The 24206-nt window shown below is 43.5% G+C and overlaps 1 protein-coding gene across 1 annotated transcript in view; it reads left to right on the top strand.

Moving 5' to 3' along the window:
• Positions 1-9743: 9743 nt before the first annotated feature.
• The window catches only part of LOC311060208 (disintegrin and metalloproteinase domain-containing protein 12-like), a gene marked incomplete at both ends in the record, with an annotated part of 198964 nt that continues 184501 nt past the window's right edge, over positions 9744-24206 (top strand). The window contains 2 exons of the mRNA XM_084078341.1: positions 9744-9884; positions 14411-14484. Of these exons, the coding sequence (XP_083934467.1) occupies positions 9744-9884; positions 14411-14484 (215 nt within the window). The remainder of the gene's footprint in view (positions 9885-14410; positions 14485-24206) is intronic.

The following is a 24206-nucleotide window of genomic DNA, read 5'->3' as shown; positions in this document are numbered from 1 at the left end:
GTGTAGCAGCCACTGCCCTCTCTCTCCTCAGCAGCCTGCAGGAGGAGTTTAGTCCAGTACTGCCTTTGTCTCATCAGCAGCAGACCATCCAGCCAGGCAGGAGGAGGAGTTTAGTCCAGTACAGCCTGTGTCTCATCAGCAGCAGACCATCCAAGCCAGGCAGGAGGAGTTTAGTCCAGTTCTGCTGAGCTGTTTGTTCACCTCTGGCCGTGCGCTATCAGCTGGAGACGCTCGCTGATGAAGTCCAGAGTGCTTTGCTTTAAGCCTGCTGGGCTGTACTTAGTCGCCACACACGTGGGTGTCGCACACGGGAAAACAGCAGATCTACAAGGCCTCACACAACGGGGCTTGTAGACGGTGGTGGAAGACGTACTCGAGATATTTTACTCAAGTGCAACTGTTACAAGTAAAAGGCCTGTGCTCAAAATGTTACTTGAGTAAAACTACTAAAGTATTGGCATCAAAATGTACTTGAATTGCCAAAAGTAAAAGTACTAAAATGTTTGAAAATAGCCTAGGTATAAGATAAAGTGGTTAATGTATTGTTCATAATATCATAATTTTTATCTGAAAAGTAACTAGTAACTAAAGTTTTCAAATAATTGTAGTGGAGTACAAGTACAATATTTGCCTCTGAGATGTAGTGGAGTAGAAGTAAAAGCATTGAGAATTGGAAATACTCAAGTAAAGTACAAATACCTCAACATTGAACTTAAAGGGCAAGACCACTTTGGTAGAGGTTTGGGTTATGTAGTTACCTCGCCATGATGTAACTCCAAAGGTGGTCAAGAAATAAAAAATAATTGCTGCATTGATTAGAAATTGATAATTCAAAATATGCTCCCCATTGACTTACATTGTACAGTAAAACAGCTCTCAAAGTCACTCTTTTAGCATGTAAACAAAGTCGATTCAGACAATAGAGAACATCACCAAACCCAGTACTGTTTTTTTTTTTAAATAAAAATGTTAACTTACTGTTGATTTAGCTATTTTTATTAGAAAGAAAACCTGGACTGGATCGGCGGATCCTGATCTTCAAATAGTAAAATCATCAGGAAGTTGACATTTTTATTAAAAAAATAAACAGTACTGGGTTTGGTGATGTTCTATATTGTCTGAATCAGCTAAGTTTGTGTTCGTTTATGGGCTAAAAGAGTGACTTTGAGAGCTGTTTGAGTGTACAATGTAAGTCAATGGGGAGCATATTTTTAATTATCAATTTCTAATTAATGGAGCAATTCTTTTTTATTTCTTGTCCACCTTTGGAGTTACATCATGGCGAGGTAACTACACAAACCAAACCTCTACCAAAGTGGGCTTGCCCTTTAAGTACAGTAGTTATGTAAAATGCACTTAGCTGCTTTCCACCATCGCAACAGGGCTTGTAGATCTGCTGTTGCGCGACAAAGGCGAGCAACCCGAGTATATAAATCACGCATTAGTCCGAGCTATAGCAGAACAAAGGGCGGGCAGGCGGCTCAGCTTCAGGCCCGGGTTATTAAGAGTTGGGTTATAGGCCCGACTCAGCAATCATGGACGAGTGAATCATCACGGCTAGAAGGAACTTTAATGAAGGTGCTTAATGCTGAGGAACATCAACCAGGATTTAGTCACGTGTGTGTGTGTGTGTGTGTGTGTGTGTGTGTGTGTGTGTGTGTGTGTGTGTGTGTGTGTGTGTGTGTGTGTGCGTGGGCGTGGGCGTGCGTGTGTGCGTGTGTGTGTCTGTAGTGTGTGTGTATGCGTGCTTGAAATGCTGACTTAACCACGTTAAGCCTATAAACATCCCTATTCTGGGACTATTTTTTGCTGAAGATATTTGGTGTAGAGGGGAAAAAAGGAGGCAGCGTATATAGACCCCCACAGTGAGATTCCAGTGAATATAGGGTTTTTTAAGAGGTTTTAAGACCAAAGGTTTTTAATGTTCAACATCCATTAACTTATTCTAAGAAGACCTCACACACAAGATTAATGAAAAAAAAAAAAACTAAACACATTTTTCCTGCCATATAGAAAAGCCTAAAGCCTGGTGAAACTTTAGTACGAGCAAGCATTTGATTTAGGGGGGTTTGTACTGTAGCAAAATGGTGATAAATAATGACGCCCACTGTGTTGTTATGAGCCTGTAGCACAGAAACGGCCTCCCTGCTGTGAGGAGGTAATTACTGTAGCAGGAGAACCCAGTTAGTAAAGAACCTCGAGTGCCTCCGTATTGAATTTGGAGCTACTGTGTGTTCAATGATCGAATTGTTTTTTTGGGGGGTTTTGTAGCTAGAGTTGATTGCAGCTTCTGTCGCGTTGCTCCAGTGGTGGAAAAGGTACTCAAATGTTCACTATACATTTCTACATTGCAATACTGCAATGTAGAAATACTCTGTGAGGGCGCGCTCCCACCGCACTTTTATTTTACCTCTGGGGCAGAATCTGCCAATGCTTTGTCAATGCAAATGCGTGGATTCCTGGTCTTGCGGATTTTTTCCAAGAATCCACGCATTTGCATTGACAAAGCATTGGCAGATTCTGCCCCAGAGGTAAAATAAAAGTCCGGTGGGAGCGCATCCTTAGGGCGCGCTCCCACCGCACTTTTATTTTACCTCTGGAGCAGAATCTGCCAATGCTTTGTCAACGCAAATGCACGCAAGAGCGGATTTTTTCCGGCTGTCGCGCAGACCTTGCGTTTATCCGCTCTGCACGACTTGTCCATTTGAAGCATAAAACTGCTGGAGGCAGGAGCTGATTTTCCTCCTCTGTCCAATCGGGTGAGTCGAAGGTGGACCGTCCGAAGACTCAGGAAGCACCATGGTGTTTAAGCCATAGACATATAAAGGTAGACGCCTCCTCCGGCGCTGAAGCGTATGCATCTCGGACGCACTTCCGCTTCTGGGGGGCACGCTGGAAACTTGTGCGTGTGCGTCACAGAAGGGGGGGCGTTCAGTAGGCCAATCAGAGGAAGGTGGGGGCGGGACAACTAGATTCTGACAAGTCCCTGGAAAAGACGCGCTGTGGATTGGCCAGTAGTCAACGTGCTGTGATTGGCCAGTGCCCCCCCCCCCCCCACGCCAATGAACTGCAGAGGCCAATGAGGTATCTAGGTTTCTATATCTGTCGCTTAAGCCAGCAGGCGGTGCGCATATATCTATGGCCGTGCGGGCTACGGGGAGGGTCCTGAAAGTGAGTGACAGGCGCGTCACTCCCGTTTTTTTAGAATCCGCTGGCTGCAAAAAAACTGTGGCCGCGCACAACCTGCGTTTAACGCTAGGCGACCGTGTTTTGGTGGGAGCGTGCCCTTACAAGTAAAAGTCCGTAATTCAAAAATGTGCTTGAGTAAAAGTGCAAAAGTATTGGCATCAAAATGCACTTAAAGTACCAAAAGTAAAAGTACTCATTATGCAGAATGTCCTATTTCAAGTTTTCAAATGTATAGAAAATCTTTTGAAAATGGCAGATTTACAAGCTCACAATGTGTCGCATCGCAACACATATGTGAGCTTGTAAATCGTCTATTTTCAAATGGTTGAAATCAATAGGGCTGAAGTGGTTAATGTATGTTCTGTAATAATAATCAAAATCTACAAAGTAACTAGTAACTTTACGTTTTCAAATAAACTGTAGTGGAGTAAAAGTACAATATTTTGCTTCTGAGACGTAGTGGAGTAGAAGTACAGGAAATTGGAAATACTCATGTAAAGTACAAATACCTCAAAAGTGTACCTAAGTAAATGTACATAATTACTTTCCACCACTGCGTTTTTCAGTGGGCACGGCGTCACTTTGGCTACTGGCAACATCTTTTCTTTTTTTCTACTGCTTTTGCCTACAGGCACCACCATCACTTTGGGCACATAATAACGTTCTGGTGGAGTGGCTGCTCTGCCTGGCACTGAGAGCGACATCACACTAAGGAGCGCAGCCAGCCGTTTGGCGGCTCAGTTAGCTTAGCGCCCTGTCAGAACACACTGCACTGCATGGGGAGGAGAGGAGAGGGGAGGAGGAGGAGATAAAGGCATACTGGGAACAACACCCTGCAGAGCTTGTGGACCATAATCCTCACAGCGGTGGATCATGGACACCAGTGCTCCAGGAGTTTATCTCCCCAATGACAGCATGCACCCCCCCCCCACCAAAGCTCATTGGTATTGCCTTTTGACATAAGGGCCAGTTTCGAATTGCAGCCACCTGTAAGTAAGGGATTTTTTTAGAACGTTTTTTTTAGAAGGAGAGTAGGGATTTACACTCCTTTACGACACATTTTTGTGGCATAGCTGGAGAACACATTTAACCCCTTGTTTGAGCCAAATCTGGGTTGAACGTGGTTAGTGGAGCTCCCTCTGGTGTTGTGATTGTGGACTTCATTTTTTAAGTAGTTTGACAGGTACATGGGTGTCTTTGTGGTGTGGCGTATCTTGTAGACCAGGCCCATTGCAAGTTGCTGTACTGTGTCCTCTATTTGAGCTAAAAAAGCATTATTTTACACTTTGGCTATTTTTGAAAAATCGAGAAAATTAGTGCAAAATCTTTGAATATGTATATTTTTTAAAACAAACATTTGTAACTCAAATCTTTGCTTCTGGGGGTCCCTGGAACAAAACATTTTGAGATGGGTGTCCGCGGCCAAATGCATATACATTTTGTGGTCCTTGACATGAAAAAGTTTGAAAACCACTGACATAGCAACATAAGTTTTCAAAAAACTGTTAGGGTTTAGAAGACATTTTGTAGAATCGGCTTCAGGTCTTAAGGGGGTTAAATGAGTTGTAGATGTAAGGCCGCAAGCAGTAGCCAGCTCACTCGCGTGGGCCCGTGGGGATGGTTGCTTTTGATTAGTTCGACGCACAACAGGTGTACTAGTCACACCTATCTCTGAGTCCAATTAGTTTGCCTCAGGTCGGTCAGGAAAAGTTTGTTTGACTGCTTGAATCAGCCATCATCCATCCACCATACTGACATTTTTCCCCAGTAGAACATCTTTGTTGAAAATGTGACATTTTTAACAACTCAACAAAGCTCAAAAAGGCTGCCAAGGGGGCGGTTGATGTTTCTCACGCCTTTGGTGCCAGAGAACAATGATTAGCGGTTGTCTCTGTGGCGTTTTTTCCCACAGCAGTGAAAGACGGGCTGCAGCACACCATCCGTCTATAAAAAGGATCCTGAACAGACAGATGTTTCCGAAAGGAGTTATAGGAGTTATCATGCATCGGAGAGAGGGCATTTTTTAGCAGCGCGGATAATTGTTAGCTTGTGAAAGACTACACGTGTGAAGTGTATTATTTGCACGCTGTGCCACGTTGAATCCGTCAAATGCAAATACAGTGATTATGCCTTAGTGACACTTTCGATTGCAGGGCTGCTGCGATTGTGTGGGCTGTTTTTTTTTTTGTTGGGGGGGGGGGTTATTTTTGGACTTTTTATGCCTTTATTGATAGTGCAGTTAGGACTGTCACGATTACAAATTTAAGTTGACGATTAATTATCACTCAAATACTTGCGATTAACGATTTAATTGTGTTTCTGTCGTTGAAAATGAATGGAACATTTTGAATAAAAATGACATTTCTGTTTGGCTTTTAGCTTTCGTAAACAAAAGTTGCACAGGGCAGATATGACAAATAACACATATTTAATTACTTTATACTTAAAAATAAACATTTTTAAGTATGCCAAAAGAAACATTAGAGCCATATAGTAGAGAACAATCCTATTGATACAGCTAAGCCAGTACAACATATGAAACGATACAAATACAAATTTAAATGCTCTCATACGGATCAACGGTGCTTAGTGCTGATACTGCAGACCGAAGATTGATGACAACGTGCACACCTACGTTATACTCTCTTGAAGTATGTCAACAGGGGCACTTTTATATTTTTATAATAGACATAAAAGACACAATGAAGATGCAGTTTGTCAAGCTACCCAGCTACTTTGACTTATCTGCATTTCAGCCAGAGTTGATTTCGTCGACTAAAACTATGACGAAAAAACGTTCGTCAACTACCTTTTTTCACTGACGAAAACTAAATAAAAACTAAGTTATGATGACTAAAACTAAGACAAAATACATTGACAATTCCGTCAACAAATAAAAACTAGACTAAAATGTTAGTGAGGGACTCTAGTGGAGAAGAGATCCAGTAGAACTAAAAGACAAGTCATTTTATGTTTGGTTGTGGGGGGGGGGGGGGCAACACCAGATCTCACAAACACCCTGGTCACCCTCAGATTAGGCTGCACTAGCCTTCCTGCTTTCGTGTATAGAGGGGCGGGTTTAAAATCAGCGCGGAGAGAATGCGCCTGATCCCATTGGTTCACCGATCTGTCCGTCAACCCCCGCCCCGTCAACACAACATTACGAGCGACGCCCACTGCACTCTGGTTGGTTGGGGAAATGAAACACTTCCTATACCGGGTACACCGACGCGCTGGTCCAGGCTTTTATTTTTTTAGCAAAACTAAACAATAAAAGCCTGGAGATCGAGGCTACCCTCGGATTAACTCTGATGTTGTCTATATGTATGCAGGCAATTGGCACCGGGTAAAAAAATGTGTTACAAAATTGTAAAAAAAAAAAAAAAAAGAATCACAGCATCCTCAATTCTGCCACCTCCAGCTCCGGCCCGTCTTTTTTGCCAGTGTCACCGTTTCCAGGTATACACCTTCCCTCTCACTCTTGCTGGTACCCATCTGTCACAAATCACTCTCCCCCATCCGTTGAACCCTGCCTCTAGATTCGATCGGGGGAGCAAATTCCATTTTTCACCGCGGCTTCCTCACGTCTTCCTTCCTCTTCCTCTCCGTTTTGTTCTGCATTTGCGGTCTATGATGCTCATAGCTGCCAGTTCCCACTTGAGGTTGTGTGGGAGTCCCGTCTGCTTCAGACGATACTGAATAACTGCAAGCTTGCATAATGTCTTCAGACTCGGACTGAAGTCTAAGATGTACAGGCAATTGGGTCCTGCAAAGACGAAGGTACGATCTCCCACCGTGCAACAGCACATCATATTTGGCCCCAGGTTCTTGGTCTCAATCTTCATCCAAGTCCCGACGTTGAGTTTAATCTTCATCCAGGAGAAGGTCTCCGGATTGTATTTCCTCAGATGTTTTAAACTGTTTACTCCACTACATACGTACAGCTCTCCATTGTAGGCAAAGGCTGCAGGCTTCTTGCGTATTCCTGGAAGAAGCTGTGAAGCAGGCATGCTCAGCCAGCAGTTTGTCTCTGTGTCGAGCACTCCGACGATGTTCGACCCTTCACGAGTGCTCACAACTACAAACATCTTTGTCCCGATGATGGTGGCAGATGAACGTGAATGCCTCGTGAAAGTATGTGGTGCAGTGCCGCTGGTGTTAATTAAAGACCAGACCATTGTGGTGGTGTCCAACTTGTAGACACAGATATTGTATCTGTTGCATCGTCCATAGATGTACATGACCTTCCCCAAGACACAGGCTGAGTAGGTTGAGCTACGTTTACAAGGTATGTAAACGTAGTTCCTGTCTGGGACTGGAACGGTCCCAGAAACCTTGGGCTGGAACCATCTGTGGGTGTCGACATCAAACGCATGAAACACATTGCAGCCATGGCACCTTCCCCAGATGTAAATGACGTCCTCTATCAGCACCGCCACCGCCAGTGGCACTTCCACTGTGGGTGTGAGGAACTCGAGGACCTTGTCCCTGAGTGTCTCAATTTCAATTCCCACGGCGGGCAACTTCTTCCAGCGTAAAGACGCCGTGTTGAAGACATGTAAATCAAGCTGATACTTGTAACTGGACTGTCCAAATGAGTACACCTGATGTCCCACCGTCACAGTAACAAGATGGTCTTTCTTTGGTCCTTCCAGGTTCCCCCTCCAGCACAACATGTTGTCACACCAGCACCACTGTGCATGTACCTAGATTAATCAAATCTCGCTCTGTAAAAGAATTACGTCATATATTTATATTGCAGCACAGCAGCCTCTTGAAATCCCTCGCGCTAAGCAGCAGACAGTCTGTACAGCGGGGTTGACAGCGAATCCTCTAGAGAAGTCGCTACAAGCAGGAGGTTCTGTCCCTTGAAGTTGCTAAATTTTACCTGTTGTTTATTTGAGAATTCCTTTTAAAGGACATGGTTGTGATGTCAGCTTTATGATGTTGTTTCGCGATGATGTCATCTGTCTATAGGTGTGTGTGTGTGTGTGTGTGTGTGTGTGTGTGTGTGTGTGTGTGTGTGTGTGTGTGTGTGTGTGTGTGTGTGTGTGTGTGTGTGTGTGTGTGTGTGTGTGTGTGTGTGTGTGTGTGTGTGTGTGTGTGTGTGTGTGTGTGTGTGTACACACGTGCTTAGCTCATGCTTCCTTCAATGGATATACAGGATGTCAACTGTACATATTCATGCACGCAGAGTCAAATTCAAAGGAAACTAGAAAATGTGCTCCTCTGGGCACAGGTCTCCGCCAGGTCAGGAAGTTGTAATAGAGGTTGTGCTGTGTTTGTAACAATATACGTTTTATATGGCATTAAGGTTTCATACATTTCTATAGCATGCAGTATAATATATTGAGTAGCAGTTTATAGCAATTGACAATGACTTACAGTAGATGGTACTCGTAGTGTGTTGTAGGTAGAAAAACATGTGTAACTTACCTATTTATACAATACATATCAATGAGCAATGTCACGTGAAGCTTGACCAATGTAAAAATCTACAAAGTAATTAGTAACTAAAATGTTTTGATAATTATTGTGTAGTAAATTCCTGTCCACTGGAAGAATGATTTTGCCATTGGCACACCACAGGGGGGGTTCCCCAATGTTTCCATGCCAAGGACCCTCAAAAATGTACAAAGCCTCTGCCTGCAGGCCGCCCCCCCCTTATAAAAAAAGAAAGTAGCTGATCTACAAGCGTACATGTCATTGTGAAATATTTTGACAATAATAACATGGCCATGTTGAAAGTGGTTAAACTGGCACAAGATTTGTAGCCTGGGATCTTGCTACGTTTTTTCCTTCTCCACAATTTTGGAACCCATTTTTTTCACCCAGTGCCAATTGCAGTAATCGCCCAGTAATTGCCCAGTTATCCTGGGCGCTACTCTCCCTCTGCCAGCCTAGGGAAAGCCCCGAACTGCGCTCATGCTTCCCACCTGATAGGGGAGAGTTTCCCTGGCAGGACGTAGCGCGTGAAAGGAACACGTTATTCCAACTAGTTCCTTTCCCCTCCATCAGGCGCCCCGGCTGACCAGGGGGAGGCAGTATAGAGACCAGGATTACTGCATGTTTTTTGTGAGGGTACCTACCCTAGGGGACACGGGGAGAACATGCAAACTCCACACATGCAAACTCCACACAAAGCCTCCTATCTCCATGCACAAACGGTAGAAAACAAACCGCGGCTTGTGATTGGTCTTTGGGGGGGGGGTGGGGGCGGGACCAGTGTTGTCCAATGTAAAACTCGAGTCACTTTGTCAAAGATAGCCGATCAACAAGTTGTGAGCTTGTAGATCTGCAATTTTTGGCGGATCAATTTTTGTGTAGTGTGAAATAAGAGCATACCAAATGCGCTTTTTACAGGTCCGTTTTATCTATTATAGAGGGTCTAAGTGGTGCTGAATTTGCAGCTCAACAAAAGTTAATCCATCCTAGTGTATGACTGAGGACAATGTCACGATAAACGATAATAACGATTATTGTCCCATCCCTAATCTAGACGTATGCATTTAAATGTATTACTTTCCCTGGATTCTTCTGACGTTATTTCTTTTATGTTTTGTATCTTTACAGGGACCCGTTTAAGAACATCCACTCAACACAGACCCACTGTCAAGCAGAAAGACAATGGGACCACGATACCTCTCCTATTGGTCGGACAAGACTGGAGAGAGATCACTGTCCTCCAATCGCAGGTGAGCAATAATAAAGCACTCACTCAATGTTCATTACTTACCCACTAACCCACACATGTGTCTATTTATTCTAGGGCTATCCTTGAAAATGGATGAAGTGTTCCTTTAAGGTTTTGCGTCGGTGTCATTGCACAATGCATTTAACCACATGTACAGTACCCTATTCTGGTCATATCATAATAAGTTAACCCTCTGCAAAACTAGGTGAGGGCGAAAGCAGACGATTTGCGACGCGTTATGAGCTTGTAGATTGGCTATTTCCGAGGACGAGATTAGGTGTAGAGAGAAGAAAAAAAAATAGGCAGCCAAGTACAGACCCCTGGGGACCCCTGTCAACGAAGTACAGGTATATATATATATATGGGTTAAGTGGTTACACTGGGTGCTGAGCACACTCCCTTCATATCTCACATTCAAATTAATGTCTTTGCAGTAAAAAGGAATACGTATATTTTTCATGACAGAAATAGATTCACTTTTGACGTTGTGTTTTTCTAATGGTGTTATTTTATTTTTCTAAGAGGGCGCGGGGAGGGGGGGGGGGGGGGGGGGGGGGGGGGGCATGCCTCAAAGGAGCAACACACCTCAGTTAAAGCAGAGCAAAACGAATCCGGCACCGAAAAGGACTCAATAATAGAACTCGGAAACCCAAGCTGTGATTTTAAGTATGCCCGGCAGCTGTCTAGATCTTTTTTTCTTTTTCTTTTTTTTTCTTTCTTTTTTTTTTTTTACTTCATCTCAATGTCTGGCACTCTTTCACCACGCAGAGTCAAGGATCCCAGATTTCAAACATTTCATTAACATTCCGGCGAGCCGCACAGCGTTTCCCCCCACATCTCTCTCTCCTTCCTAAGATGCAGAACACATGTTCAGAGAATCGTACAGCTTCCCATGTTCAGGAACAACTGCTGATCTGAACAGTTTGATTAGCCTTCAGAAACCACAGGCCCTCCAGGCTGCCTTATGCCTGGCTGTGTTTGCTCTGACACAGTGACAGATGTGGGCTTGGCCTGCTAAAACACACAAATATTATAATTGGACTCAATGCATTATAGAAGAAACTGTTTGTGCCTCTTTTTTTTTTTTGTATTCATTTATAATGAATTAATTAGGGCTGTATACCCTCACAGTCGATAATTGATCGGTTTGGTTAGCTTTTTTGTTGGGTAAAATTCTAGGGTAGAAAGCAGGGGTGCAATGCTCACTGGACAGCCTTGCACGCAGGTACACGCATATATTTAAAACTACTTTAAACACCTCAACAACGTTTTCAAAGGCTCCCGACTCACACCTAGCGAATTAACATAGGAATGAGCCTAGATGCATATCAATTGTCCATTGTGTGACTTGCAGTGTAGGTGTTAAGCAACGTACGCGTCACGTCATTGAAATGAGAATGCAAGAACATACCAAATGAGCATTGCATGCCTGGTAGAAAGGGACCGATAACGATAACTATAAAGATGACTATAAATATGTTGTTGAACCCATTAAAACTGGGAGAGCATCTTTGTCATTTTATACCGTGGCTATTGAAAAATAGCAGACATACAAGCTCATAGAGCGTCACTTCGTGCCACGCTATGAGCTTGTAGATTGAGCTTGTAGATCTGCTATTTTTTTTAAACTAAAATCTTTCCTTCTGGAGGTCCCTCCCTGGAACAACATAATTTGAGATGCGGGGTCGGCCGCCAAATACATATCATTTTAGGGCGTTGGTTCTCAAAGTGGGGTCCGGGGACCCCCAGGGGTACTTGAGGGGGTTCCAAGGGGTCCCCAGCTAAATGATGGATAGGAACCAAATGGACCCTTATGGGTCTGTAACTCTGAGAGTGTCAAAATCGACCAAATGGACCCTAACGGGTCCATTTGGTTCCATTTGGAGACTCTCAGAGTTAAATTAACATTGGTTTTACAATATGAATTGGGGTCCCAAAGATATAAATGCCATTAAATGGGGGTCCGTAGCCTAAATGCATGTCAAACTGGGGGTCCTTGAAATTAAAATGGTCGAGAATCACTGCTAGAGCCGTAAAAATCGTCTCTTATGGGGGTCCCTGGCATGTCTTTTCAAATGGGGGTCCGCGGGCTAATAAGTGTCAATTTGGGGGTCCTTGACATGAAAAGGTTTGAGAACCACTGTTTTAGGGTAGTCCTTCACATGAAAAACTTTGAGAACCGACTGACATTTTGAAGAATCGGCCTCAGGTCTTTTAAAGGGTTAAGTGTGTTCTCCTTTCACATCCTCTTGTGATCAGCAGCTCGCTCGGCTATCCGCGGGGGGGGGGGGGGGGTGATGATAATGACGTAACCCCAGACAGTATACTTGTGCACGTGTTCACCACAGATGACCCCCACACTGTACTGACTGTGAGCGAGAGAGAGCACGCAACAGTGTGAGAGACAGAGATAAAGTCTGCCAGAGAGAAAGTCTCTCTAGTCTATATACTCTCTGTGGAAAATAGAGAGAGATGAATGGAGCTAGAGATGAATGAAATACACAGAGAGCGCGCGCGTGTGTGTGTGTGTGTGCGTGTGTGTGTGTGTGTGTGTGTGTGTGTGTGCTGTGCATATGTGTGCGTGCGTGTGTGTGTGTGTGTGTTTATACAAGCACGTTTCTCCTCAGCGACAAGTAGAATTTGTCTGTGGAACCGAGATAGTGTGCGCGTGTGTAGGGGTGTGTGTGTGTGTGTGCGTGACCGGAGTGCCAGTGGGTTACAGGGAACAACACAGTGGTGGTGATATACGACTCGGTGCCACTTGCTCCACCCCGTCAGACGTGTGGCCCTCTCCCCCTCTCTCTCTCTCTCTCTCTCTCTCTCTCTCTCTCTCTCTCTCTCTCTCTCTCTCTCTCTGTCTCTCTCTCTCTCTCCACGTTCCAACTCAGGGGTGTGGAGATTTGTGGGTTTTCGCTGGATTAATGTCAAATGGAATAGCAGCATAAAGCTAATCCTCTCAGCTCTTGTTCTGAGATACAAAAGTAGCTTCATAAGGATTTTCAGACTCTTGCTCTCATCAATTGAAAACACACTGTGCGCTTTTTTTCTCTCCCGGGGGGAGAGAGCCGAGCGACTTCTTGTTCCAGCTTTTGTCAGCACAGTGGAATTAAATCTGTGTCGCTCCCCCCCCCCCCCCCCTTTTTTTTTTTTTTGTTGAATACCCTTTGATCTATTTTATTATATTATTGTTTCAGCACACAACAGGGTTTTTCTTTTTGGGCTGTTGTCTTTATTTAACCAACGCTAAGGCGCTGCGTATGAAAAATCGAGGCGGGCAACCGTGGTTGCACAATCAAGGGATTGCAGTTGATTCAGTCCAAGACTAATACTTGAGCCAGAGTTGTGAAATAGTTGAGCGCGCGGGTGTCGCGCAACCGAAAATAGCCGATCTATAAGCTTGCAACGCGTCGCGCTGCGACGCGTTGCAAGCTTATAGATTGGCTATTTTCGTTTTGCGACACCTACTGTACATGCGACTTAGCCCCATTTGGAACCTCTGCCTCCGCTATATACTGTAGCTCCGAGATGAGGTCCCACTGTAGCGGGTACCGGCAGAGGTAGAGTCCGTCCAAACGTAGTGTGGATCACCTTTTTTTGCCACATCGTATCCAAAAAGTAAAGGTAGTCCCAGACACCTACAGATGTTTGAGGCTTTTCTGGAAAGTAAACTTTTTAGGACGGGGTTGGAAAAAAAAAAACGTTTAAATGGCTTATTTAGCCAGCCTGTGGCCATGTTTTCACATTGTAGCCGAATCGGGAGCAGTACTGGCACCTGGTGTAGGGGGTTCTTCCGGGTTGCATGGGAAAACATGGCCACAGGCTGAGTAAATAAGCGATTTAAACGTTTTTTCCAACCCCGTCCTAAAAGGTTTACTTTCCAGAAAAGCCTCAAACATCTGTAGGTGTCTGGGACTACCTTTACTTTTTGGATACGATGTGGCGAAAAAGGTGATCCACACTACGTTTGGACGGACTCTACCTCTGCCGGGTACCCGTATACAGTGGGACCTCATCTCGGACGTCTATATAGCGGAGGGAGAGGTTCCAAATGGGGCTACATGCGACTTACTTTGACCCATTGAGACCTGGAACTGTGTCATTTTTAGATTTGAGCTAAAAAGCATTATTTTACACTTTGGGCTATTCAAAAATAGCAGATATACAAGCTCATAGCGCGGCACCGAGTGCCGCGCTATGAGCTTGTAGATCTGCTATTTTTGAAAAATCGTGAAAATGTGTGCAAATCTTTGAATATATATATTTTTAAAGCGAACATTTTTAACTCAAATCTGTGCTTCTGGGGGTCCCTGGAACTAAATATTTTGATGGGGGTCCGCGGCCAAATACATATCATTTTGGGGGTCCTTGACATGAAAAAGACTGAGCACCACTGATATAGAAACATACGTTTTTGAGAATACTGTTGAGATTCAGGAGACATGTAGAATCGGCTTCAGGTCTCAATGGTTTAAGTGTGAATCAGGCTTTACACTCATGTCCTCTCTCTTGCCTGTCCCGTGTCTCCAGGGTCACCCAGCGTCGCTGAGGATCCAGATCGAAGCAGAAGGCGAACGGCTGCTCCTGGACGTGGTGAAAAATGAGTAAGTTTTGCAACATTTTTTTGGAAAGATGGCATTGAACATGATGGCATATACATTCTATTCTATCCCCTAATCTCTAACTTTAACTGCTCTAAACCTAACCGTGTAACCTTATGAAAGTCATAAGGGGCACGGTGGCGCAGTCGGTAGCGCTGTCACCTCACAGCGTGTCCTCTCCTCTGCGTCATCAGTGCCCATACCCTAGGTGGGGTTGGTGAAAGGGCCTTTCTGTGTGGAGTTTGCATGTTCTCCCCGTGTCCCCTAGGGTAGTTTATACCCTCACAAAAAAACATGCTGTAATCCTGGTTGCCTGATGGAGGGGAAACGTGTTCCTTCCACGCACTACGTCCTACCGGGGAAACCCCCCCCTATCAGGTGATAAGCAGCGGCCTGCTCGCTCCTCATGCGTTGAAGGGAAGCATGAGCTCAGTTCGGGGCTGCTCTCCCTCAGGCTGGCAGAGGGAGTGTAGCGCCCGGGATTACAGTTTTTAGGCAATTGGCACTGGGTGAAAAAATGGGTTACAAAAAATCGTGGGATGAAAATATTAGAAGTAACCTCAAATCGGGGACACCAGTAGACATGCGTTTACAATCACCTGGTTCTGATGACAAACATGTGTCCCCAAATGTGTCAAGAACACGCACACACACACGCACACACACACACACACACACACACACACACACACACACACACACACACACACACACACACACACACACACACACACACACACACACACACACACACACACACACACACACACAGCCAAGGAACAGGAAATATCGTCCTACAACAACAACCACGAGTTTGGGCAAGGCTCTGTTCTATTATGTTCTGTTCTCTGGGTATATTTCTTTTGTGTTGCCGGAACAAAGACTATGAAAGACACAAGGTTCCTGAATAAATCAGTAGTTTGGACACTAATGAAAACAGACATCCTCCTTCCTCCTCGTTCTTCTTCCTCTTCCTCTATCTATTCATCTGATCTATCGCCACGACGGCGGTGAGAGAGAGAGAAAAAAAACGTTGTTTGAATACGGAACTCACCTGGCACGCTCTGCATTAACCCATTAAGACCGGGAACGCATCTGTGCGCATTTTAGATTTATTTGGCTATTCAAAAATAGCAGATATACAAGCTCATAGCGCGGCACCGAGTGCCGCGCTATGAGCTTGTAGATCTGCTATTTTTGAAATATCGTGAATATGTGTGCAAATCTTTGAATATATATATTTTTAAAGCAAACATTTGTAACTCAAATGTTTGCTTCTGCGGGGGTCCCCGGAACTAAATATTTTGATATGGGGGTCAGCGGCCAAATTCATGACATTTTGAGGGTCCCTGACATGAAAATGTTTGGGAACCACTTGATATAGAAACATGACGTTTTTCAGAAACCCGTTAGGATTTTAGAAGACATTTTGTAGATGCGTTCCCGCGGTCTTAATGGGTTAAAGATATTGTCAATACTGTCAACGTGCTTGTCGTGCGACGAGAGGGGGAGTGTCGTCGTTGGGGGACCGGCGCGCAGCGCACGGCGCCATTTGAAACACATTACACACATTGCAGCTTGATGGAGACAGGTCCCTGAGTGAGTATTTTGTCTTCCTCACATTCTTACTCGAGGGGGTCTTGGGGGGGTAGGAGGGGGGGGGGGGGGCGGGGGGCTTGGCGTGGCGGCTGGCCGGCCTCGTCGTCGTCGTCCTCAGACAACGTCTCTCTGGTCGTCTCTGTTGCCTGCGAGAAGAATGGGATGTGATTGATGGACACAATATGTTTTCTATCTGGCTCTACCGCGCCACACATGAGCAACCAGGAACAAGTAGAGCTGTCTGTATGATAGAGAGAGAGAGAAAGAAAGAGGGAGAGAGGCAGTGGCGTGCACAGACATTTTGAGGGGCAGGTGCTCAAGTAAATTATACTTTTTTTTGTTGACTTGGTCTGCTCTTTTTTTCCCTCTACACCTATACCTCTTTGCCAAAAATAGCCGATCTACAAGCCCACAACACCTCGCAGCGCGAGGCGTTGTGGGCTTGTAGATCTGCTATTTTTGGCTAAAGTTCTCCTCAGAAAAGGGATGCTAGGTTTCGAGTGGTTATGGTAAGAAAAAGAAAATCATATCACATAAAGATTTGGCGGACCCCCTGTAGTAACTCTGAGGACCCCCTAGGGGTCCCGGACCCCCTGTTGAAGACCCCTGCTGTAAACTGAAAAAAAAGGGCACTTCTGGTCAAGAGGGCAAAGGGCAGGTGCTCGAGCACCACCTAGAGTCTATCTGTGCACGTCCCTGTGTGTGATAGAGAGAGAGAAAGAGAGAGGAAGAGAGGGAGAGAGCGAGAGAGCGGAGAGCCTTGCTTGTGCCAGGCATGAAACTCACTATAGTTTTTCAGAGTCAATATAATGCAAATTCTATCTACATGTCTGCGGGACGCCTCTTTCAGCACCAGCGACCACAATTTTACGGTTTACCTGGCTTTGAGGAAATATTTTGACGGGAACTCATTCAGTCACTCGATCGTTCGTTCGTTCGTTCAGCCTTTATCTATAAATACCTTCATTGTTTTTGCACAGGTGCGAGCGACCGCACCGCACACCAGACACTATGTATGAGGCTGACTTGCAGATTCCATTCCATTCATTATGAATATTTGTTTTGAAAAACTAAAAACCGGTGATGTAAAGTAACTAAGTACATTTACTCAAGTACTGTACTTTTAAGTACAATTTTGAAGTACTACTTACTTTACTGGAGTATTTCCAATTTTCAATTCCTTTACTTCATACTCCACTACATCTCATAGGCAAATATTGTACTTTTACTCCACTACAATTATTTTAAAACTTTAGCTGCTAGTTACTTTGCAAATTATTATATTATGAACCACACATTAACCACTTTCACCCTATTTTATACATAGGCTATTTGAAAATAGCAGATCTACAAGCTCACAACGCGTCGCGACGCGTTATGGGGCTTGTAGATCTGCTATTTTCAAACATTTTAGTACTTTTTACTTTTGGTACATTAAGTACATTTTCATACAATACTTTCGTGCTTTTACTCAAGTACATTTAGAATTCCGGGCTTTTACTTGTAAACGGAATATTTCTACCTGCAGTATTGATACTTTAACTTTTACTTTTTAAGTAAACAAATGTAGTACTTTTTTCCACCCCTAGTCAGGAGGAGTTGAGCGCGTTCCTTGCGGTATGAATACTTGATTTGAAGAACCCCAAAACCCCCAAAAGAAAGAACATTAGTGTCCCCGGTGATCAGGTGGAGTTGGGGTGGAAGGTTAGAGACGGCGGAGGGCCAAGAAGTACTCAGTACCGCATGCATGCATCACCCAAATGATCCGCGGCCAAGACGGCCTGTCATCGTTGTCCGATCCCATTAAACGTACGCTCCGCAGTAGATGCTTAACCCATTACAACCGGGAACGCATCTGTGTCACTTTTTCAGTTGAGCTAAAAAGCATTATTTTACACTTTGGCTATTCAAAAATAGCAGATATACCGCGCTACGAGCTTGTAGATCTGCTATTTTTGAAAAGTCGTGAAAATGTGTGCAAATCTTTGAATATATATATTTTTAAAGCGAACATTTTTAACTCAAATCTTTGCTTCTGGGGGGGTCCCTGGAACTAAATATTTTGAGATGGGGGTCCTTGGCCAAATACATATACATTTTGGGGGTCCTTGAAATGAAAAAGTTTGAAACCACTGATATAGAAACATACGTTTTTCAGAAAACCGACATTTCGCAGAATCGGAACCTCAGGCCTCAATGGGTTAACCCATTAAAACCGGGAAAGCATCTGTTTTGATTTTACAGCTTTAAATAATATATATATGCTATATTATAGCAACATACGTTTTTCAGAAAACTCTTTTCGGGGGGAAACCTCTTATCTCCGTATTCTAACTTTTTTTGTGTTTTTGAGTGGTGCCAACCACTCCTAAATGTGACCGTGTGTGTTCGTCAGTCCGAGCACGGCCTCAACAGCTGCAGCTGATTGCAACACAAACATGCAACCAGTTACACTATTTCATGAATTAACAGACCTACTTGATCGTACTGCAGCAGTGGCGCCGGCGCCTGTTTAATTAAAAGACACTGTGTCCCCCCTATGATTCAGTCCAGTCGAGAAGAAAAAAAAAAAGATTCAGTCCAGTCCACCCCGGCACCTCGCAACCCCCGCGATGTGGGGGGGGGGGGGGGGGGGCAGGCTGGGCGCTCCCACCGCGGTGCTTGCCGTGGTGCTTGCCGCGAGGTGGGGGCAGTCCATTTGGTTATAGCGGACTTTTGGGATGAAAAAAAAAAAAAAAAAACTCCGACATCTACACTTCATTGAGTACCATGAAGTGTAGATGGAGTACCAAATTAACCGAATTAAAGTAACAAAAAAAAACCCCCAAAAAGTAACAAACTCGGAAAAAAAACGAAAAACGCATGCTGCGCGTGCATACATGCGTCCCCTTCGGTGTCCCCCCTATTTTCCATGCCAGCGCCCCTGTACCACAGCGTCACACAAAAGCATCAAAAGTAGCAGATCTACAAGCTCGAAACGCGTCGCGAAGCGGCGCGTTTCGAGCTTGTAGATCTGCTACTTTTGACGTTTTTCACGTTTTACTTTTTTTTGTTTTTTTTGTTTTTTTTGTTTTTGAAGTTTTTGTGGATCTGCTACTTTTGCCGTTTTTGAATTTGAATCCTGAAAAGTAACAGTTTCGGACATAATGAGGTTCCCACCCGACTAGAGACGATAATGATGTAGAATTGGGTCTCAGGTTTTAACGGGTTAAGAGCAGCACAGCCAACATGGAACATAAGAGTCGGATGGATAAGGTCAGGCTGGGATTTTTCTAATGAGCGTTTTTTTCCTGATGGGAAACACGCTGTAATAAAGCAGCTCTTCAAGCGTTCCAAATCCCAATCTGACAGGATTTACTAATTGTAGCAGCAAGTTTTAGATAGAGAACATAGGGCCTAATTACTGGCAATGATGTGAGTGATGTTGTTGGGAAGAATTGAATTCTCAATCGTCTGGTGCAGTTTTTTGGACCTGGTTCAAGCAAATGGAGCTCAGCTCTGTCACAGAGTAATACTCTGGTTAGCGGAGAAGGTTCAGAGCTAAACAAAGTGGTGGGCACTGGGCAGTAACTGAACATATACTCAAGTGCTGTACTTAAAGGGATAGTTCACCCAATTGATTTCTATCGCTTAGTCACCCCACGGAGACTTGAATTCATGGACTTTTTTTTTGTTTTTGTCGCATTCCTAAGCCAATAATTTGATGACCAGCGGACCCGGCAGGCAGTGGTTTCAGTAGGAGAGACAAGGGAGACTCCTTGTGTCTCCTACCGGAACCGCCGCCGGTCGTCAAGTTATTGTCTTATTGACAAAAACAAAAAAATATCCATGAATTCAAGTCTTCGTGGGGTGACTAATCGATTGAAGAAAAAGTGATTTGGGAGTGAATATCTCTTTAAGTTCAAGTTTGAGGTGCTATTTTATCAATTATATACTTCTACTGTCTCCAATACATCAAATAATGTTTGTTTCCCCCTTTTTTTTTACTGGACTACAAGCTACTACACTCCACTACACTACGACAGCTTTAGTCACTAGTTACTTACGCAGATTTTGATTATTATTACAAAACGTACATACTCATACTTTGGCCGTCCGGAAATTGCCGATCTACAAGCTCGATAGATCGGCTGTTTTTGAAAACATTTTGAAAGAAATGTGTGAAATGGGTCCATTCATAATGAGTGCATTTACTTTGGCACTCTAAAGCAGTGCTTCTCAAACTTTTTCATCTCAAGGACCCCCAAATTGACACTTATTAGCCCGCGGACCCCCATTTGAAAAGATATGCCAGGGACCCCCATAAGAGAGGGTTTTTACCGCTCTAGCAGTGATTCTCAACCGTTTTAATTTCAACGACCCCCACTTTGACATGCATTAGGGCTACAGACCCCCATTTAATGGCATTTCTATCTCTGGGACCCCAATTTAAATAGTAAAATCAATGTTAATTTAACTCTGAGAGTGTACAAATGGAACCAAATGGACCCTAACGGGTCCATTTGGTTCCATTTGTACACTCTCAGAGTTACAGACCCATAAGGGTCCATTTGGTTCATAAAATCATCTAGCTGGGGACCCCCTGGAACTCCGTCAAGTACCCCTCGGGGTCCCCGGACCCCACTTTGAGAACCAAGGCTCTAAAGTATATTTCGACGCCAAACCTTTTGTACTTTTACTCGAGTAAAACTTTGAATACAGGACCTTTTCACCAGTAAGTAACTCAGTAAATATTCTGCATTGTGGTGACGTGACAAAGGACATTATGTGACGGTCACGTTGAGTGAGTGTGTTGGTGTGTGTGTGTGTGGGGGCGGCTGTGACAGAGCCATGGCTCTGAACGTCAACATTATGTAGCGTTCACATGCAGTGATGGCTCCGGTCTGAGGTTGCTTGGCAGGGTGTCCTGGTGTTGCTGATGAAGTCCAGTTGTTCAAACACAAAGACACTGTCTGGGGAGGATGTGAAAACTATATGGACCCAAAATGAAATTATTTGAATTAACCCATTAAGACCTGAGGAGATTCTTAAAAAAAAAAAAAAATCAAAAAATATTTTTTTCAAGATTTTTCAAATGAATCTTAAAGTCACACAGATGTGTTCCAGGTCTAAATGGGTTAAAAACCCTAAGGTCTGTTTTGTTTTTTACGCTCGCTCTCCGGTCTCTGTTAACCCATTAAGACCGGGAACACATCTGTGTGTCATTTTAGATTTTAGCTGTAACCATTATGTTATACTTTGGCTATTCAAAAATAGCAGATCTATAAGCTCAAGCTTTTGAAATTTGTGAAAATCTTTGAATATATATTATGTTTTTTAAAGCGAACATTTGTAAATCTTTGCTTTCTGGGGGGATTCGACAAAGGATTTTTTGGGGGGGAAAAAAGACGTATGTTGTTTCAAACCTTTTTCATGTCAAGGACCCCCAAAATGTAGACCCCCATCTCAAAATATATTGTGCCAGGGACCCCCCAGAAGCAAAGATTTGAGTTACAAATGTTCACTTAAAAATATAATGTATATATTCAAAGATTTGCACACATTTTCAAATAATTGCAGATCTACAAGCTCATAGTGCGGCTATGAGCTTGTAGAGCTGCTATTTTTGAATAGCCAAAGACATCTAAAATTGACACAGATTCTTTCCCGGTCTAAATGGGTTAATCAATATTTCTGGCAGGGGAACACGATGAGAGATGTGGCGCCGCACAATTGAACATGACGTTCGCTTCATGGCGTTCTCAGTTTGTGACTCAATTCATATGTTTTACCTAATTGGGTGTAACTGAGGTAGCCTATTACAGGGTTGTGTGATGCGAGACCAGTTCCATTGTAATAATACTCCAAAATGCCTTTTTTATTCCCCACATCTCTTTTGAAAAATTAACACCTTCATCTGTCCGGATGTTATGTTTACTTACCCGAGTCCTTTGACAAATATTGGCTGGATTTCACTTAATATGAACATATGTACAGTAAGCTGACTGAAGATTGCACACAAAAACCTTCATTTCGCCGTAATTGAAAACATGAATCCGTTTTGTTCCTGTGCCTATGAAGAATTGAAATGTTCACGTTTTAAAAGTACATGGACAGCTTATGCTTAGTGGAATGACATTAGAATGTAAAAGTGTTTTTCTTTTTTTGTAAAAGTGTTTTTCTTTTTTTGTCTGTAATGCCTATTTGATGTTCCGTCGTACCATGGTGCGCCATCGTGACTTCATCGTATATACCGAATTATAAATCTGTCTTTCAGAGTTTATAATGCAATCATGTAGAGAAAGGCTAATGATAACAGGCGCAGCTGTTTAATGGGATACTTATTACTTAATTAATCCAGCAACAAGCAAATTGATATTGTCCCTGTTGGATGTTCAAGATTTTTTTCAAATTCCTTCATAAATGACACTTTATAAATGTCCTTTTCACAGGCTAGAACAGAACTATATGTGCAGTACTGGCCTGGGCCTGGCTTTGGCTGGGCTCTGGCCATACAGTAGTTTGTTTTGCAGTCTACAGTATTGATACTTTTACTTAAGTAAAACATTTGAGTATTTTTTCCACCACTGTTTGTTTGAACTGTCTAAGTAGAATGTGCGACCAGAGGTGGACTAACATTTATGTAGGAATGTCCATAAGCACAGATGTCATGAAATCCATCCGTGCTTAAATTCCAGCCCTTTTCTTTCTGATGTTTACTTTGCCATCCAGACCAGAAGTGAATATTTAATTGGTGCCAGGTACTGTTGTCAGGGACTGCAGGTATTTGAGCTGAACATTGAAAGATGTGAAAAGATACGCTTTTCTCAGTACCATTGACCACATTCACACAATGGCCATTTGCATGCTCTAAGCATGGTTGCACTCGGAGGATTGTGAATATTCTTCTGACTATACAGTGACGACGTCACCTGTCATCGAATATCCGCCATGATGTTGTCAGGTCAACTCTGTGCATAGAAAGCGTAGAAGAAAGGCAAAAAAAATCTAAGATTATTTCTTGGATATTTTGATTTATATGCCTTTTTTATGTCAACCGACTACATTTGCGGCCTTCAGCCAAGTGCGCCAGCACGTTACAAGTAAAAATGGACATTTTTGGACTTAAAGAAAGTCCAAAAAGCCATCATTGTCTCCGCCAGGAGACTATGTTTTCGTTCTCGTCCTTCCGTGTGTCCACCAAGCTAACATTGGTCAAGCTTCACGTGACACGTGACAATATGTTGAAAGGGTGTGCTTTGATTGGCTAGCGAGACGCACGACGAAATAGAGACCTATAAATAGGTGTGTCACTTCAAAACATTGTTTACATGTTTTTAAGTGACATCAGTGCCATCGGCCAAGCTAACATTGGACATGTTAGCTTGGCTGATTGAACATGTTAGCCAAGCTAACATGTTCAAATCCTTAGATGTTCTAATCTAAGAATCAGAACATTTCTAGAAAACTATGGTTAAAGATAGGGTAAGTGATTTCCTTTGGTTAAAATAGCACGGGTCTGCTGGCGGAGACTTGTGCTCCGAGGAGCACATTTTCTAGATTGAGTTTGGGAACATTTTCTTTTACCTGGTAGAGAGTCCTGGTAGCACTTAAATTGACTTCATTCCTTTTAATTGTTTGCTGATGCAAGATGCGCTGGTATTGATTACCAACAGCCGTTGAGTTGTTGTAAATGCTTGCACCTGTTTTGTTGCAAACTATCCCAAAACAACTGATTAAGTTCCCCAATTCTCCCCACATGATTTTATGTACTTAGTTTTGTCTTAAAAGGTCCAAATAGCAGGGTCATTAAACACTTTCAACCCGGCTCCTCCCTCTTTTGGGAATATGAGTATAGGCAGCATCGCGGAAGTTGAAAAAACCTTCACTTTTAGACCAGTTAAACCCATTGAGACCTGAAGCCGATTCTACATGTCTCCTAAATCCCAACAGTATTCTTAAAAACGTATGTTTCTGTATCAGTGGTGCTCAATCTTTTTCATGTCAAGGACCCCCAAAATGTGTTTGGCCGCGGACCCCCATCTCAAAAGGTTTTGTTCCAGGGACCCCCCAGACGCAAAGATTTGAGTTAAAAATGTTCGCTTTAAAAATATATATATTCAGAAGATTTGCACACATTTTCACGA

The sequence above is a fragment of the Gymnoscopelus microlampas genome (genome assembly GCF_963454915.1).
Source record: "Gymnoscopelus microlampas genome assembly, chromosome: 14".
Taxonomy (NCBI): Eukaryota; Metazoa; Chordata; class Actinopteri; order Myctophiformes; family Myctophidae; genus Gymnoscopelus; species Gymnoscopelus microlampas.
This window is presented reverse-complemented; position numbering and strand designations above follow the sequence as displayed.